Source organism: Crotalus tigris, unplaced genomic scaffold, assembly GCF_016545835.1.
Source record: "Crotalus tigris isolate CLP2741 ecotype Arizona unplaced genomic scaffold, ASM1654583v1 scf7180000021321.634910, whole genome shotgun sequence".
Classification (NCBI taxonomy): domain Eukaryota; kingdom Metazoa; phylum Chordata; class Lepidosauria; order Squamata; family Viperidae; genus Crotalus; species Crotalus tigris.
This window is the reverse complement of record NW_024098453.1, coordinates 73,887-88,425: the sequence shown is the minus strand read 5'-3', so window position 1 is coordinate 88,425 and position 14,539 is coordinate 73,887. Positions and strand designations below refer to the sequence as shown.

The window sequence follows — 14,539 nt, the reverse complement described above, 5'->3', positions numbered from 1 at the left end:
CACATCCCCAAATGAAGAAGCTGTTCAAACTTTGCCTTCCTTCCTTCTCCCTTTATTTCTTGCAGTGAATTCCATCTGAGCTTTGCCGGCAGACCCAAATTTTCCTGCGCCCCAGACTTCCAGAACATCCGGCCCGGGAGAGGGAAACTCCCGTCCATCGCCCCCCAGTTTGGCCCGTCTGGACTTCACCCACCCCTTCGCCCCAACTCTTCGGAGTCAACGAGAAGCAAGCAAAGTAAGGACCCCCCCCAAAAAAATAACAATAATAATTTTGTTTTGCCACATCATCTGTGCTTCTTCCAAACGTTCTGATGTGTTTCTTCGTCAACCTTTGACAGATTGGTGTCCTCCAGATGTGCTGGCTTAATTCCTGAGGTTCTCTCTCTGCTACTCATTTAGTCTTTGACCGATAATAATTCATAGAGAAACTTCCTGACAGTGAGAACAATTAACCAGTGGGACAACTCCTCCCAGCAAACCCCACACCCTCCTAGCACTGATAATACTACCTAGTTGGTAATGAAATGCCTGCAAGAAAACAATCAAGCTCAGAGGGCAGCAAAACCCCCACAATCCTCCTTATCCTTCCTTCCTTCCTTCCTTCCTTCTTCTCATTCCCATCTCTTTCCTTCCCTCCCTCCCTCCCTCCTTCCTTCCTTCCTTCCTTTCTTCTTTCCTTCCTTCCTTCCTTTCCTACTTCCTTCTCCTTCTCATTCCCATCTCTTTCCTTTCCTCCCTCCCTCCTTTCTTCCTTTCTTTTCCTTCCTTTCTTCTTTCCTTCCTTTCTTTCCTACTTCCTTCTCCTTCTCATTCCCATCGCCTTCCTTCCCTCCCTCCCTCCTTTCTTCCTTTCTTTTCCTTCCTTCCTTTCTTCTTTCCTTCCTTTCTTTCCTACTTCCTTCTCCTTCTCATTCCCATCTCCTTCCTTCCCTCTCCCTCCCTCCTTCCTTCCTTCCTTTCTTCTTTCCTTCCTTCCTTTCCTACTTCCTTCTCCTTCTCATTCCCATCTCCTTCCTTCCCTCCCTCCCTCCCTCCTTCCTTCCTTCCTTTCTTCTTTCCTTCCTTCCTTTCCTACTTCCTTCTCCTTCTCATTCCCATCTCCTTCCATCCCTCCCTCCCTCCTTCCTTCCTTCCTTCCTTTCTTTCCTCCTTCTTTCTCCTTCTCATTCCTATCTCTTTTCTTCCCTCCCTCCCTCCCTCCTTTCTTCCTTTCTTTTTCCTTCCTTCCTTTCTTCTTTCCTTCCTTTCTTTCCTACTTCCTTCTCCTTCTCATTCCCATCTCCTTCCTTCCCTCTCCCTCCCTCCTTCCTTCCTTCCTTTCTTCTTTCCTTCCTTCCTTTCCTACTTCCTTCTCCTTCTCATTCCCATCTCCTTCCTTCCCTCCCTCCCTCCCTCCTTCCTTCCTTCCTTTCTTCTTTCCTTCCTTCCTTTCCTACTTCCTTCTCCTTCTCATTCCCATCTCCTTCCATCCCTCCCTCCCTCCTTCCTTCCTTCCTTCCTTTCTTTCCTCCTTCTTTCTCCTTCTCATTCCTATCTCTTTTCTTCCCTCCCTCCCTCCCTCCTTTCTTCCTTTCTTCCTTCTCCCTTCTTCTCATTCCCATCTCCTTCCTTCTTTCCCTCCCTCCTTCATTCCTTCCTTCCCTCCCTCCCTCCCTCCTCCTTTCTCCAGACCCCCACTTCCTTCTGTCACTGATGACTTTCACCTAGTTGGGTAATGAAACATCTGCAAGAAAACTACCCAAGCACAGCTGGCTGGGGGATCCGGAGAGTTGAAGCCCATCCATTTCAAGATGCCAAGGTTGACAAACACTGCTCTACCCGTTTCTGATTTCCTCTTTAACGGACAGCATCCCCTTCTCCCCTTCGTTCTCTCCCTCTCTCCTGCAGGCAGCCACCCTTCCAGGAGGTGAGGACAGGCCCTTTCCTCAACGGTCCCCAGCCCGAAGACAGCCCCAATCAGCTCGCGGTAACGGAAACCCTGGCATCTTCCTGGCACTCCGCTCGACAAAGCGGGAGATTGGCGCAGAAAGCCGACACTCTACACCCCGTGGCTCGGAGACCATCTGATAGCATGCGGCTTTTTTTCACGGACTCGGTCGAAAGATCAGGATCCTTTCCTGGAAGCAGAGATTTCCGAAACGCCCCTCCCGCTTTCAGGCACAGGCCCACAGCCTTTGTGTCCTGGAAAGACAATGACAAAAGGAGCCGCTGCCCTCGTGTGACGTGCCGAAGAAGGCCCAGCTGGGCTTCCCAACCCTCCGTGTGAAATAGAGAACGGAGCTCTGGGTACTTGTGGGCCATGGTCGGCCGTGATTCAAGGTTTAGCAGAACCTTCTGCAGGCTTCAATGGGCGAGACGAGGATTGTTGTTGTTAGTCGCGAAGTCGTGTCCGACCCCTCGCGACCCCACGGACAACGTTCCTCCAGGCCTTCCTGTCCTCTACTATCTTCTGGAGTCCATTGGAGCTCACGCCTCCTGCTTCAGGGACTCCATCCAGCCACCTCCTTCTCCGTCGTCCCCTTCTTCTCTTTCCCTCCATCTTTCCCAGCATCAGGCTCTTCTCCAGTGAGTCCTTCCTTCTCATTAGGTGGCCAAAGTACTTGAGTTTCCACTTCAGGATCTGGCCTTCTCAAGAGCAGTCGGGGTTGATCTCTTCTAGGACTGACCGGTTTGATCGCCTTGCAGCCCAGGGGACTCGCGGGAATCTTCTCCAGCACCGTAGTTCAAAGGCCTCTATTCTTTTGCGCTCAGCCTTTCTTATGGTACAGCTTTCACAGCCATACATGGCAACTGGGAAAACCCCATGGACAGTACCAAGAGACAAGGATAAAGCAGGTATTTTGCAGAGAACTGGAAGAACTGGAAGAGACATCTAGAATGTTCCACGCAGTGGTGGCACTGCCTTGGATCTCTCCCCAGTCCTTCTTGACATATAGAGGACTATGGGAAATGACCTCCAAGATCCAGTACAGGCAGTTCTTGAGTCACGGCCACAGCTGAGCCCAAAATTGATGTGGCTAAGTGAAATATTTGCCAAGGAGGTTTTGTCCCCATTTTACGACTTTTCTTGCGCCGGGTGTTATTGTTAAGCCAGCAACATGGTTGTTAAGTGAATCTGGATTCCTCGTTGACCTGGCTCGTCCGAAGGTCGCAAAAGCGGATCGTGTGACCCCTCCCCTGCCCAGGAAGGCTGCAACCCATCATCAATATGAACCGGTTGCCAAGCGTCTGAATTTTGATCACGTGACCGCAGAGGTGGCCGCAACGGTCGTAAGTGTGAAAAGCGGTCATCGGTCACTTCTTCGGTGCCGTCGTGACTTTGAGCGGTCGCCAAATGAACTGTTGTAAGTCGAGGACAGCCTGTAGGTGGCGGTTGTGGGGGAAAATACGAACCTACCCCGGGAAGACGGGAACGCATGCGAAAGAAACTCAAGATCGCTCTCTGTTGATTCTCTTTGGCATACGAGGGAGGGAGGGAAGGGGACGCGGTGTCGGATCCTGTTAGGGTAGCCTGTGTCAATAAAGGAGATTACCAGGGTGTTTGGTATCTGTGTTCTGACCTGGCCTACCTCGAAGGGCTGAAAGCAAAGGACGATGGGCTGGCAGTTGCCCCATCTCAGGGCTGCCCTGCCATCCGATTCTAATGCAAATGCAGGCTCTGGTTGAACTCAAGGATGGATTCGTGTGATAGCAGAAGCCGAAGGGACACACCTGGCTTGAGGTGGACAGGAGGCCATCAGAAAACTCGGTGGGACATTGCGTGGACGGCTCCGGTGTGTTTGAGGGCAAGTGGGGGTGAATAGCAATAGCAGACTTATATACCGCCCCACAGTGCTTGGCAGCCCTGAGCGGTTTAGAAAGATCAGCATCCTGTCCCCCCAACAGTCTGGGTCTTCATTTTACCGACCTCGGAAGGATGGATGGGTGAGTCAACCTTGAGCCCATGAGAATCGAACTGCTGGCTGTGGGCAGTGAATTAGCCTGCAATACTGCATTGTTAAGGAAGGAAGAAAGGAATAGCAATAGCCCTTAGACTTATATACCACTTCACAGAGCTTTACAGCCCCTCTCTAAGCAGTTTACAGAGTCAGCATATTTTGCCCCCAACAATCCGGGTCCTTATTTTACCAACCTTGGAAGGATGGATGGATGAGTCAACCTTGAGAATCGAACTGCTGGCTGTGGGCAGTGAATTAGACTGCAAGTCTGCATTGTTGGAAGGAAGGAAGGAAGGAAGGAAGGAAGGAAGGAAGGAAGGAAGGAAGGAAGGAAGGAAGGAATAGCAATAGCCCTTAGACTTATATACCACTTCACAGGGCTTTACAGCCCCTCTCTAAGCAGTTTACAGAGTCAGCATATTTTGCCCCCAACAATCCGGGTCCTTATTTTACCAACCTTGGAAGGATGGATGGATGAGTCAACCTTGAGAATCGAACTGCTGGCTGTGGGCAGTGAATTAGACTGCAATTCTGCATTGTTGGAAGGAAGGAAAGAAGGAAGGAATAGCAATAGCCCTTAGACTTATATACCACTTCACAGGGCTTTACAGCCCCTCTCTAAGCAGTTTACAGAGTCAGCATATTTTGCCCCTAACAATCCGGGTCCTCATTTGACCGACCTCGGAAGGATGGAAGGCTGAGTCCACCTTGAGCCGGTCAGGGATCGAACTGCGGTAAGTCGAGGACTACCTGTACTTTATCACTCTTGGTCAGGGGTAGGCAACCTTGGCTCTTTTATGACTCGTGGACTTCAACTCCCAGAATTCCTCAGCCAACATGGCTGGCTCAGGAATTCTGGGAGTGGAAGTCCATGAGACACAAAAGAACCAAGGTTGCCTACCCCTGCTCTTGGTCATCAGGTTTTTGACACCTTGCTAGGTGACGGGTGGTCCTCGGATGTTGCCATATCCTAAAAGTGGGACAATGGGTGAAAAGGTTGAAAAGCCCTGGACTAGATGACCTCCAAGGCCACTTCCAACTCTGTTATTCTATTCCAGGGCTCCTCAACCTTGGCCACTTTAAGACTTGTGGACTTCAACTCCCAGCTGGCTGAGGAATTCCGGGAGTTGAAGTCCACAAGTCTTAAAGTGGCCAAGGTTGAGGACCCCTGTATCTTTTCTATCTTTGTGTGCTTCCAGGCTCTGGTGCCAGCTTTGATTTGATTCTAATGGGCATCGTGACCTTTTTTGGACCATCTGGGTGGACCTCTCTGGATCTTCTCCCACCGCAGCACGTTTAGCCAACCCTGGAGAGGACTTCTCCTCTGGGGTCTCGTTGCTTTGGTCTCTTTCCACGACGTTCTCTCCGGAAAGATTGACGATGACAAAAGTGGTCTGTTTCCAAGGAAGTCATTCATTCATTTCCCGGTGGATCTGCTGAGTAGGAAATCAACTGGCTTTTGGCTTTTAATAAGCCCTCAGATAAACAACCCAGTAAGCGCGTGGCGAAATGACTGGCCGAGGAACAGGCAGAATAAACTGCTATTATTAAATCTCTCGTTTCTGGAGAAACCCAGTTATTTTTTTTTTAAAAAATCTCCTTTTCCAAGGAAAAGGAGATCGTGAGAATAGTCGAAAGGACCGTTTGCTGGTACGTGTCTCTGCAGCGGGATCACACAGGAGACGCCCCGAGAAGTCAAAAACTTCAGGACTTTTCCCACAAACATCGCAAAATATATTTTCTGGTTGCTGACGGAGTCCATTTTGCTGCGTTAACACCACAGTAAGCTGCGGCGGGGACTTTGGTCCATGCCTCAAATTTGATAAATGACAAGATATACAGGTAGTAATAATAATAATAATAAAGTTGGAAGGGACCTTGGAGGTCATCTAGTCCAACCCCCTGCTCAGGCAGGAAACCCTATACCATTTCGGACAAATGGCTGTCCTGTCTCTTCTTAAAAACCTCCAATGTTGGAGCATTCACCGCTTCTGGAGGCAGGTGGTTCCACTGGTTAATTGTCAGGAAGTTTCTCCTTAGTTCCAGATTGTTTCTCTCCTTGATGAGTTTCCATCTGTTGCTTCTTGTCCTGCCTTCAGGCGCTTTGGAGAAGAGCTTGACTGCCTCTTCTTTGGGGCAGCCCCTGAGATATTGGAACACTGCCATCATGTCCCCCCTCCTCCTTCTCTTCTTTAAACTAGACATATCCAATTCCAGCAACCATTCCTTATATGTTTTAGCCTCCCGTCCCCTCATCCTCTTTGTGGCTCTTCTCTGCACTCTTTCTAGAGTCTCAACATCTTTTTTACATCGTGGTGACCAAAACTGGATGTACGGCTCGACGTACGGCTACGATGGAGCCCAACATTTCCGTTCCTAAGCAGGACAGATGCTAAGGGAGTCGTGTCCCTGTTTTACAACCTTTTAAACAAACCTGACTTCCCGCATTGACTTTGCGTGTCGGAAGCCAGCTGGAAAGCTTGGAAATGGTGGTCCTTGGGACACTGCAACTGTTTGTAAACGCATGCTGGTTTGTGGTCAAGTGCCCGGATTTTGATTGCGTGACCATGGGGATGCTGCAATGGTCCTCTGAAACCTGGTTCACAAGTCACTTTTTCTAGCATTGTCGTAACTTCAAACGGTCACTAAATGAATAAGCCGAGGACTAGCTGTATTACAGTTTGCATTCTATATTGTTTGCAGAATAAAATGCAACCATCAATATATATGTAAAATGAGAAGCAGAATCTCCCTCAACACAATAGAAATGGAAGCTTAATTTCATTAACTTGGCCTTAACTGGCAAGCTGGAGTCAGCTAATAGCCATAGCAATAGCAGTTAGACTTATATACCGCTTCACAGAGCTTTATAGCCCTCTCTAAGCCGGTTACAGAGTCAGCATAATTTGCCCCCAACAATCTGGGTCCTCATTTTACCGACCTTGGAAGGACGCAAGGCTGAGTCAACCTTGAGCCGGTCAGGATCAAACTTCCTGGCTGTGGGCAGAGTCAGCCTGCAAGGCTACATTTTAAGCACTGCACCACCACAGCTGCCTTCCTTCCTTCCTTCCTTCCTTCCTTCTTCCCATTCCCATCTCCTTCCTTCCTTCCTTCCTTCCTTCCCTCCTTCCTTCTCTCTTCTTCTCATTTCCATCTCCTTCCTTCCTTCCTCTCCCTTCTTCTCATTCCCATCTTCCTTCCTTCCTTCCTTCCCTCCTTCCTTCTCTCTTCTTCTCATTCCCATCTCCTTCCTTCCTTCCTTCCTTCCTTTCCTTCCTTCCTCTCCCTTCTTCTCATTCCCATCTTCCTTCCTTCCTCTCCCTTCTTCTCATTCCTATCTTCCTTCCTTCCTTCCTCCCTTCTTCCTTCCTTCCTTCCCTCCTTCCTTCTCCCTTCTTCTCATTCCCATCTCCTTCCTTCCCTCTCCTTCTCATTCCCATCTTCCTTCCGTCCTCTCCCTTCTTCTCCTTCCTTCCTTCCCTCCTTCCTTCTCCCTTCTTCTCATTCCCATCTCCTTCCTTCCTTCCCTCCTTCCTTCCTAGCAATAGTACTTAAGACTTATATACTGCTCCATAGTGCTTTTTACAGCCCCTCTCTAAGCAGTTTACAGAGTCAGCATATTTTCCCCCAACAATCTGGCTCTTCATTTTACCAACCTCGGAAGGGCGGAAGGCGGAGTCAACCATGAGCCGGTCAGGGATCGAACTCCAGGCTGTGGGCAGAGTTTCCTGACCGTGAGAACAATTAACCAGCGGAACAACCTGCCTCCAGAAGTTGTGGATGCTTCCTCAATGGCATTTTTAAAGAAGAGACTGGGCAGCCATTTGTCTGAAATGGTACAGGTCTTCCTGCCTGAGCGTGGGGTTGGACTAGAAGACCTCCAAGACCCCTTCCAACATTGTTATTCTATATTCTATAAACATTCTTCCCAGTTGGCTTTTCTGCATATTTCATGGATGCTGCATGCTGGTTCTTGAACAGTCATTTCAAGTCCTCCGGCTTGTTTTTTTTTTAAAGGTGGAAATTTCAGAAAATAAATTGTCACAGATGGCCCCAGCAAGATGACCTTGTTTGATCTCAGAAAACTAAGCAGAGCAGAACTGGGAGACGACCAGAAAATCTCAGGAGAAATTGAAAACACATCCTTGGAAGAAAGCAAGGGTGAATAAATTTTCTGGGCAATTGTCAAATGAATGAATTATACATGACAGCCACGTCCCGAAGGCATGTTGGAGTCAAAGGAAGGTTTAGCTTTTATGGGGGGGAGGGGGGAGCTCTGGAAGTTAACAGCCCATGGAGAAAAATTAGGGATGCAAATAAGATTGGCTGTGTTCTTTTAATCTGGTTAGTGAATTAAGTGACTTTCTGGGCTGGCACGGAACAAAAACATAGAACAGTCAACTTGATCCAAATTGTTAGGTTCAAACAGCAGGGGACGTCACAAAATCAATAACCCAAGTTAGTACTGACCAATGTAGAGAAGCTTTTTGTAGCGCAGGGTTGAACTGTCGGGTCCTGGGTGGTCTCTGAGCTGGGTGGTTATTGGCAGACGTTTCATGACCCAACTAGGCAACATCATCAGTACTACAAGGGAGAGGAGGAGGAGGAGGAAGACCACAACTGTGGGGTCCTTGGTGCTCTCTGAGCTGGGTGGTTTTCTTGCAGACATTTCATGACCCAACTAGGCAACATCATCAGTACTACAAGGGAGAGGAGGAGGAGGAGGAGGAGGAGGAGGAGGAGGAGGAGAAGAAGAAGAAGAAGAAGAAGAAGAAGAAGAAGAAGAAGAAGAAGAAGAAGAAGAAGAAGAAGAAGAAGACGAAGAAGAAGAAGAAGAAGAAGAAGAAGAAGAAGAAGAAGAAGAAGAAGAAGAAGAAGAAGAAGAAGAAGAAGAAGACGTTTCATGATCCAACTAGGCAACATCATCAGTACTACAAGGGAGAGGAGGAGGAGGAGAAGAAGAAAAGGAGGAGGAGGAGGAGAAGAAGAAGAACAACAACAACAAGAAGAAGAACAACAACAACAACTGAGGGGTCCTTGGTGCTCTCTGAGCTTGGTGGTTTTCTTGCAGATATTTCATCACCCAACTAGGGAACATCATCAGTGCTCAGCATCAGTAGTAGAACTCTTTTTCATTCCCCCCCCCCCCAAAAGCTCAGTGTAACATTGTTGGGCAATTTTTTTTTCTTTCTTATTTTTCAGAACATTATAACACCTTATTTGTGCAAGTCCTGAAAACGACAATGTATTTCGGCTGTGCGTTTGCTGCACGACTTGACCTTCTCCCGGCCTTCGGAAGGTGCAAAAATTCTTTGCTCAGGCTGTATCCGTTGCCAGCCTTTGGCCTCCCGTTGCAAACTAGCAGGGGAAAAATATATATATATACACACGCCTGTTGCCGTGTCTGTTATTTGTTATCCGAAGTTCAGATTGTTTAATTTTCTTGGTCCTGGAAGAAGGAAACAGGCTTTTGGGAAATGTCCAGTTGACAGAAGAGGTTTGTTTTTTTAATATATGCCCTGTCCTTGTTCTATTCTTCTTTGCAACCTCTCCGTGCAGATTCTCTAAAACCGACAGCTCCGCTTTTAAACCGTCTCCTTAAATATCTCATCGCTTTCCCCTTTTTCCAGTTTTTTTTTTTTTTTTGCGGGCGAGGGAGATATATTTCGGCTTGAAATGGGAGCTGCAAGAAGCTGCGGTGACAAAGCTGCAGCTTTTCTTCCTAGTTCTGAAAATCATTAATTTTTTTTTAATTGTGTCCTCTTTGCGGCTCTGAAGTCATCTGGAACCCAACCCCTTCCAGGATGAGAAGCTGAGCTGGCCCCTGTCGGCTGGCAGCGAACGGTTTTTCCACTGTTTTTTTTTTTTTTTTCCCGCTTGAACTTTGCAAATCTTCCAAGGATGGCAAAGGGGGTTTCCATCTGCTCTCCTTGGAAGGTTTAGCTCCTGTCCGATTAAATGAAGCCTGCAGGAAAATCTCCTTGCGGGATATTTTCTGGAGATGGCACTCTTAAACGGATGAATGAAGGGGAAGGTGCGGACCTGGCCTGTGGATTTGGGCCCCAAATCCCTCAATCTACTTTTTAGGGTTATTGAGAAAAATGAAAGACTGGAGATTGTGGAGGGAGGAGGAAGTGGAGGAGGATGACTGTGGGGTCCTCAGTGCTGGGAGGAGGAGGAGGATGATGCTTGATGCTGTCTAAGCTTGGTGCAGACCTTTCGTGACCAAACTAGGTAACATCATCAGTGCTAGAAGGGAGTGGCGTATGCAGGAGGGAGGGAGGAGGAGGAGGAGGGGGGGGACTGTGGGGCCCTTGGTGCTCCCTGAGCTTGGTGCAGACCTTTTGTGACCAAACTAGGTAACATCATCAGTGCTAGAAGGGAGTGGCGTATGCAGGAGGGGGGAAGAGGAGGAGGAGGAGGAGGAGGAGGGGGCGGGAAAGAAAAAATGGGGGGCCCTTTTAAGTAGAAATAGCTTGTCTGACTCGTTCTACAGGTAGTCCTCTACATACGACCACAACTGAGCCTAAAATGTCCGTTGCTAAGTCAGTCCGTGGTTGAGTGAATTTTGTCCCACTTTACAACCGTTCTTGCCATAGTCGTTTTAAGTGAATCACTGCAGTTAGATTAGCAATGCAGTAATGAAGAGAATCTGGCTTCCCCATTGACTTTCCCTCGTCAGAAAGTCGCAAGAGGTCATCGCGTGACCCCGGGTGGAGGGGGGGAACGCTGTGCAACTGTCGCAAGTGCAAGCCAGTTGCCAAGCCTCTGAATTTAGATTGCGTGACCGCAGTGAAGCTGCCACGGTCCTAAGTGTTAAGTGTCCCTTTTTTCAGCATCGATGTAACTCCGAACGGTCACTAAATGGACAGCTATAAGTCGGGGACGACCTGCGCATTACAACCTCACGGCTTGCCCAGAATGCAACCTCCCATCCCCCCCCCCCAGCTTTCAGAGGTTGCCTTGCATCCAAGGGGGTGGCACATAGGAGGGGCATTCCCAGACCCCAAGAGTGTGTGTGTGTGTGTGTGTGTGTGTGTGTGTGTGTGTGTGTGTATTTGTCTTCCTTCCTTGTTCAGAGCTGGGCTGCTTGAATGGATGCTCTGTGCTCCTTCATACCTCCAGCCAGATGTTGAAGCAGATGTTGAAGCAGACGCCGAGGCCATGCTGGGGAAAGGGGGGTGGGTGCGAGACCAGCAATGGGTGCTCCAGATGTGAGGAGGGATGAATGAACATGTTGAGACTCTGGAAAGAGTGCAGAGAAGAGCAACAAAGAGGATCAGGGGACTGGAGGCTAAAACGTACAAGGAACAGTTGCAGGAATTGGGTATGTCCAGTTTAACGAAGAGAAGGACGAGGGGGGACAGGATAGCACTCTTCCAGTATCTCAGGGGCTGCCCCAAAGAAGAGGGAGTCAAGCTCTTCTCCAAAGCCCGCGAAGGCAGGACAAGAAGTAACGGATGGAAACTCATCAAGGAGAGAAGCAACCTGGAACTAAGGAGAAACTTCCTGACAGTGAGAACAATTAACCAGTGGAACCACTTGCCTCCAGAAGTGGTGAATGCTCCAAGGCTGGAAGTTTTTAAGAAGAGACTGGATGGCCATTTGTCTGAGATGGTATAGGCTTTTCTGCCTGTGCAGGGGGTTGGACTAGATGACCCCCAAAACCCTTTCCATCATCATCATCATCATCATCATTATTATTATCGATCATCGCACAGTCAGCCAGATGTTCAGACTGGATTTGGCATTTTGTCTACCTATCGAGTCCTTACCCAGGATTATTATTATTATTATTATTATTAATCATCGCACAGTCAGCCAGATGTTCAGACTGGATTTGGCATTTTGTCTACCTATCGAGTCCTTACCCAGGACCTGGGATAGGCAGATGTGGATGTTTGATGGTATTACAGATATCGTCGCAGGATGGAAGCAGTTCCTAGTAAGGCCGCCTCTTGCAATTGACTAATAGCGAATTTGTCAATGCCGATGATGGTGTTCAAGTGGTGCTCCAGTTGTTGTTGTTGTTGTTGTTATTATTATTATTATTATTGACTCGTATTTATGACGGTCGCGGTGTCCTGGGGTTACACAGTCCCCTTTTTGCGACCTGAGAAGCAACGTCAAGGGGCAAAGCAGATTCACTGAACAGCTGGACTGTGTAGAAATAACAGCAGCAGCAACAACAACAATAATAATAATAATAACAATAATCCCAGCTGAGTAGAACTGATCCTTCTGACCAAGTTTCTTTCATTTTTATCCATCCCAGGAGCGACGTGACGAACATCATAGCTCTCCGCTCTCGGCAGGACCGTCTTCCTGCCGCAGCAGGTAAGAAAGCCGAGCGAGAAATTAATTCAGGCAGAAAAATGGAGATGCGGGTGAGAATCTCCCCTAAGCCACCGAGGGCTTCCAGAGCAGCAGGACAAGTTGAGAAAGGTTGTCTTGCTTTTACACACCAGCCCAGCGTTGGCAGGAGATGCATTTCTGCCGCACAATTACTTTCGGTGAGCAACAGACAATCGCCGGGGAGACGCCGTTAAATCGTATTAACTAAGATCGAAGGGGAGTAAGCAGGTCTGAGGGAGGCTGTAAGGGGGCCTTTCAAGTGCTCCGATTTTTCTATTCTTCTTCCCGATTTCAAAAATTAAGATCGTCTTCCGAACAGGCGGGATGAATCCACTCCGGTATGCGTTCTGCAGGGAAATTGTATTTAAAAGGATTTTCAAATGTAATGTTTCTCAACCTTGGCAGCCTTAGGATGGGTGGACTTCAACTCCCAGAATTCCCCAGCCAGCATAGCTTTCATGCCTGAAGTGGGATTAGAACTCACCGTCACCTGGTGATAGGCCCAAAGTCACATGGTTGCTTTTCATGCCTAAGAGAAAGACTAGAACTCCCAGTCTCCTGGTGATTGGCCCAAAGTCACACAGTTGCTTTTCATGCCTTAGGTAGGACTAGAACTCCCAGTCTCCAGGTGATTGGCCCAAAATCATCCTGCTAGCTTTCATGCCTAAGGCGGCACTAGAACTCCCAGTCTCCTCGTTTCCAGGCCAGTATCTGAACCGGTACAGAAGCCGATTCTTCAGTGCTGCTCCTCCTTCCATGCAGTTCTGTGGATCCTGCAAATGGGATCCCAAGACAAAAGCTACAAGGTGAGGCCACAAAATGAAGCCTTTATAACACCTGCTTACCTTTTCAACCTATCCCAGCACAGAGGCTCCCTAAAGATGAAAATAACAGAGCAGGGAAGGAGGCCTTAGAAAGCCATAGAAACAGTCTGGTTCCTTCAAAACAGCAACAACACAGCAATAAAAGTAAAAAAAAAATAAAACACTGGCAGCAGTTTTTGAGGGTTGAAAAGCAGGTGGATTATCTCTCGCTGGAGATCTCCTATTCGTCAGCCCTTGAGCTTTCACGGTAAAGGGTAGGGTTTATCGCCTCTCGATCCATAAATTCCTTCTGGATCTCAATCTCTCTTAATTTGCTTATTTTGGCTGGGTGTCAATTGAGCTGGTTGCTTCGGTTCGGTTCCCTCCGGTACAAAACCAAAGGGAAAAAGATCTCACACCAGAGGTGGGAAACTAGCAAAACAGCCCACAGACAAAAATGGACCCAGTCAACCAGTCAGCTGTCATGCTTAAGGCAGAACTAGAACTCACCGTCTCCTGGTCATTGGCCCAAAGTCACCCAGCTGGCTTTCATGCCTAAGGCAGAAATAGAACTCCCCGTCTCCTGTTGATTGGCCCAGAGCAGGGGTAGGCCACCTTGGCTCTTTTATGACTGGTGGACTTCAACTCCCAGAATTCCTGAGCCAGCCATGCTGAGAGGAAAGGGAGAGGTTTCTAAGCTGAACTATGCTGGCTGAGGAATTCTGGGAGTTGAAGTCCACGAGTCATGAAGGGGCCATAGTTCCCCCATGCTGGCTCAGGAATTCTGGGATTTGAAGTCAGCAAGTCATGAGGGGGCCATAGTTCTCCCATGCTGGCTGAGGAATTCTGGGAGTTGAAGTCCACGAGTCATGAAGGGGCCATAGTTCCCCCATGCTGGCTCAGGAATTCTGGGATTTGAAGTCAGCAAGTCATGAGGGGGCCATAGTTCTCCCATGCTGGCTCAGGAATTCTGGGAGTTGAAGTCCACGAGTCATGAAGGGGCCATAGTTCCCCCATGCTGGCTCAGGAATTCTGGGATTTGAAGTCAGCAAGTCATGAGGGGGCCATAGTTCTCCCATGCTGGCTCAGGAATTCTGGGAGTTGAAGTCCACGAGTCATGAAGGGGCCATAGTTCCCCCATGCTGGCTCAGGAATTCTGGGATTTGAAGTCAGCAAGTCATGAGGGGGCCATAGTTCTCCCATGCTGGCTCAGGAATTCTGGGAGTTGAAGTCCATGAGTCATAAAAGAGCAAAGCTGGCCTACCCCTGTTCTGGACTCTTCCTCAACTCCAACGGTGCTTCTCTGGGACTCACATTTTCCCCTATAAATTACCTGAATTCATAGAATCCTATCCTGGAAGGAACCTTTGAGGTCTTCTAGTCCAGCCCCCTGCTCAAGCAGGAGAGCCTATCCAAGGGTAGGCCACCTTGGCTCTTTTATGA

At 48.5% G+C, this 14,539-nt stretch overlaps 2 protein-coding genes across 5 annotated transcripts in view; both read left to right on the top strand.

Annotated features, from left to right (window-relative positions):
- The window catches only part of LOC120320314 (lisH domain-containing protein ARMC9-like), a 139,974-nt gene extending 129,954 nt beyond the window's left edge, over positions 1-10,020 (top strand). The window contains exons 25-26 of one of the 4 annotated variants that reach the window (XM_039369925.1): positions 66-235; positions 9,141-10,020. In XM_039369925.1, the coding sequence (XP_039225859.1) occupies positions 66-235; positions 9,141-9,376 (406 nt within the window). In that variant the 3' untranslated portion in view covers positions 9,377-10,020. Of the gene's footprint in view, positions 1-65; positions 236-1,887; positions 2,486-9,140 lie in introns of those variants that run through there. The other 3 variants (XM_039369926.1, XM_039369929.1, XM_039369930.1) reach the window with 3 other exon arrangements.
- Positions 10,021-12,151: 2,131 nt separating this feature from the next.
- LOC120320320 (UDP-GlcNAc:betaGal beta-1,3-N-acetylglucosaminyltransferase 7-like) overlaps positions 12,152-14,539 on the top strand; it is a 34,880-nt gene continuing 32,492 nt past the window's right edge. The window contains exon 1 of the mRNA XM_039369942.1: positions 12,152-12,275. The gene's annotated coding sequence lies outside the window, so the exon portion shown is untranslated. The remainder of the gene's footprint in view (positions 12,276-14,539) is intronic.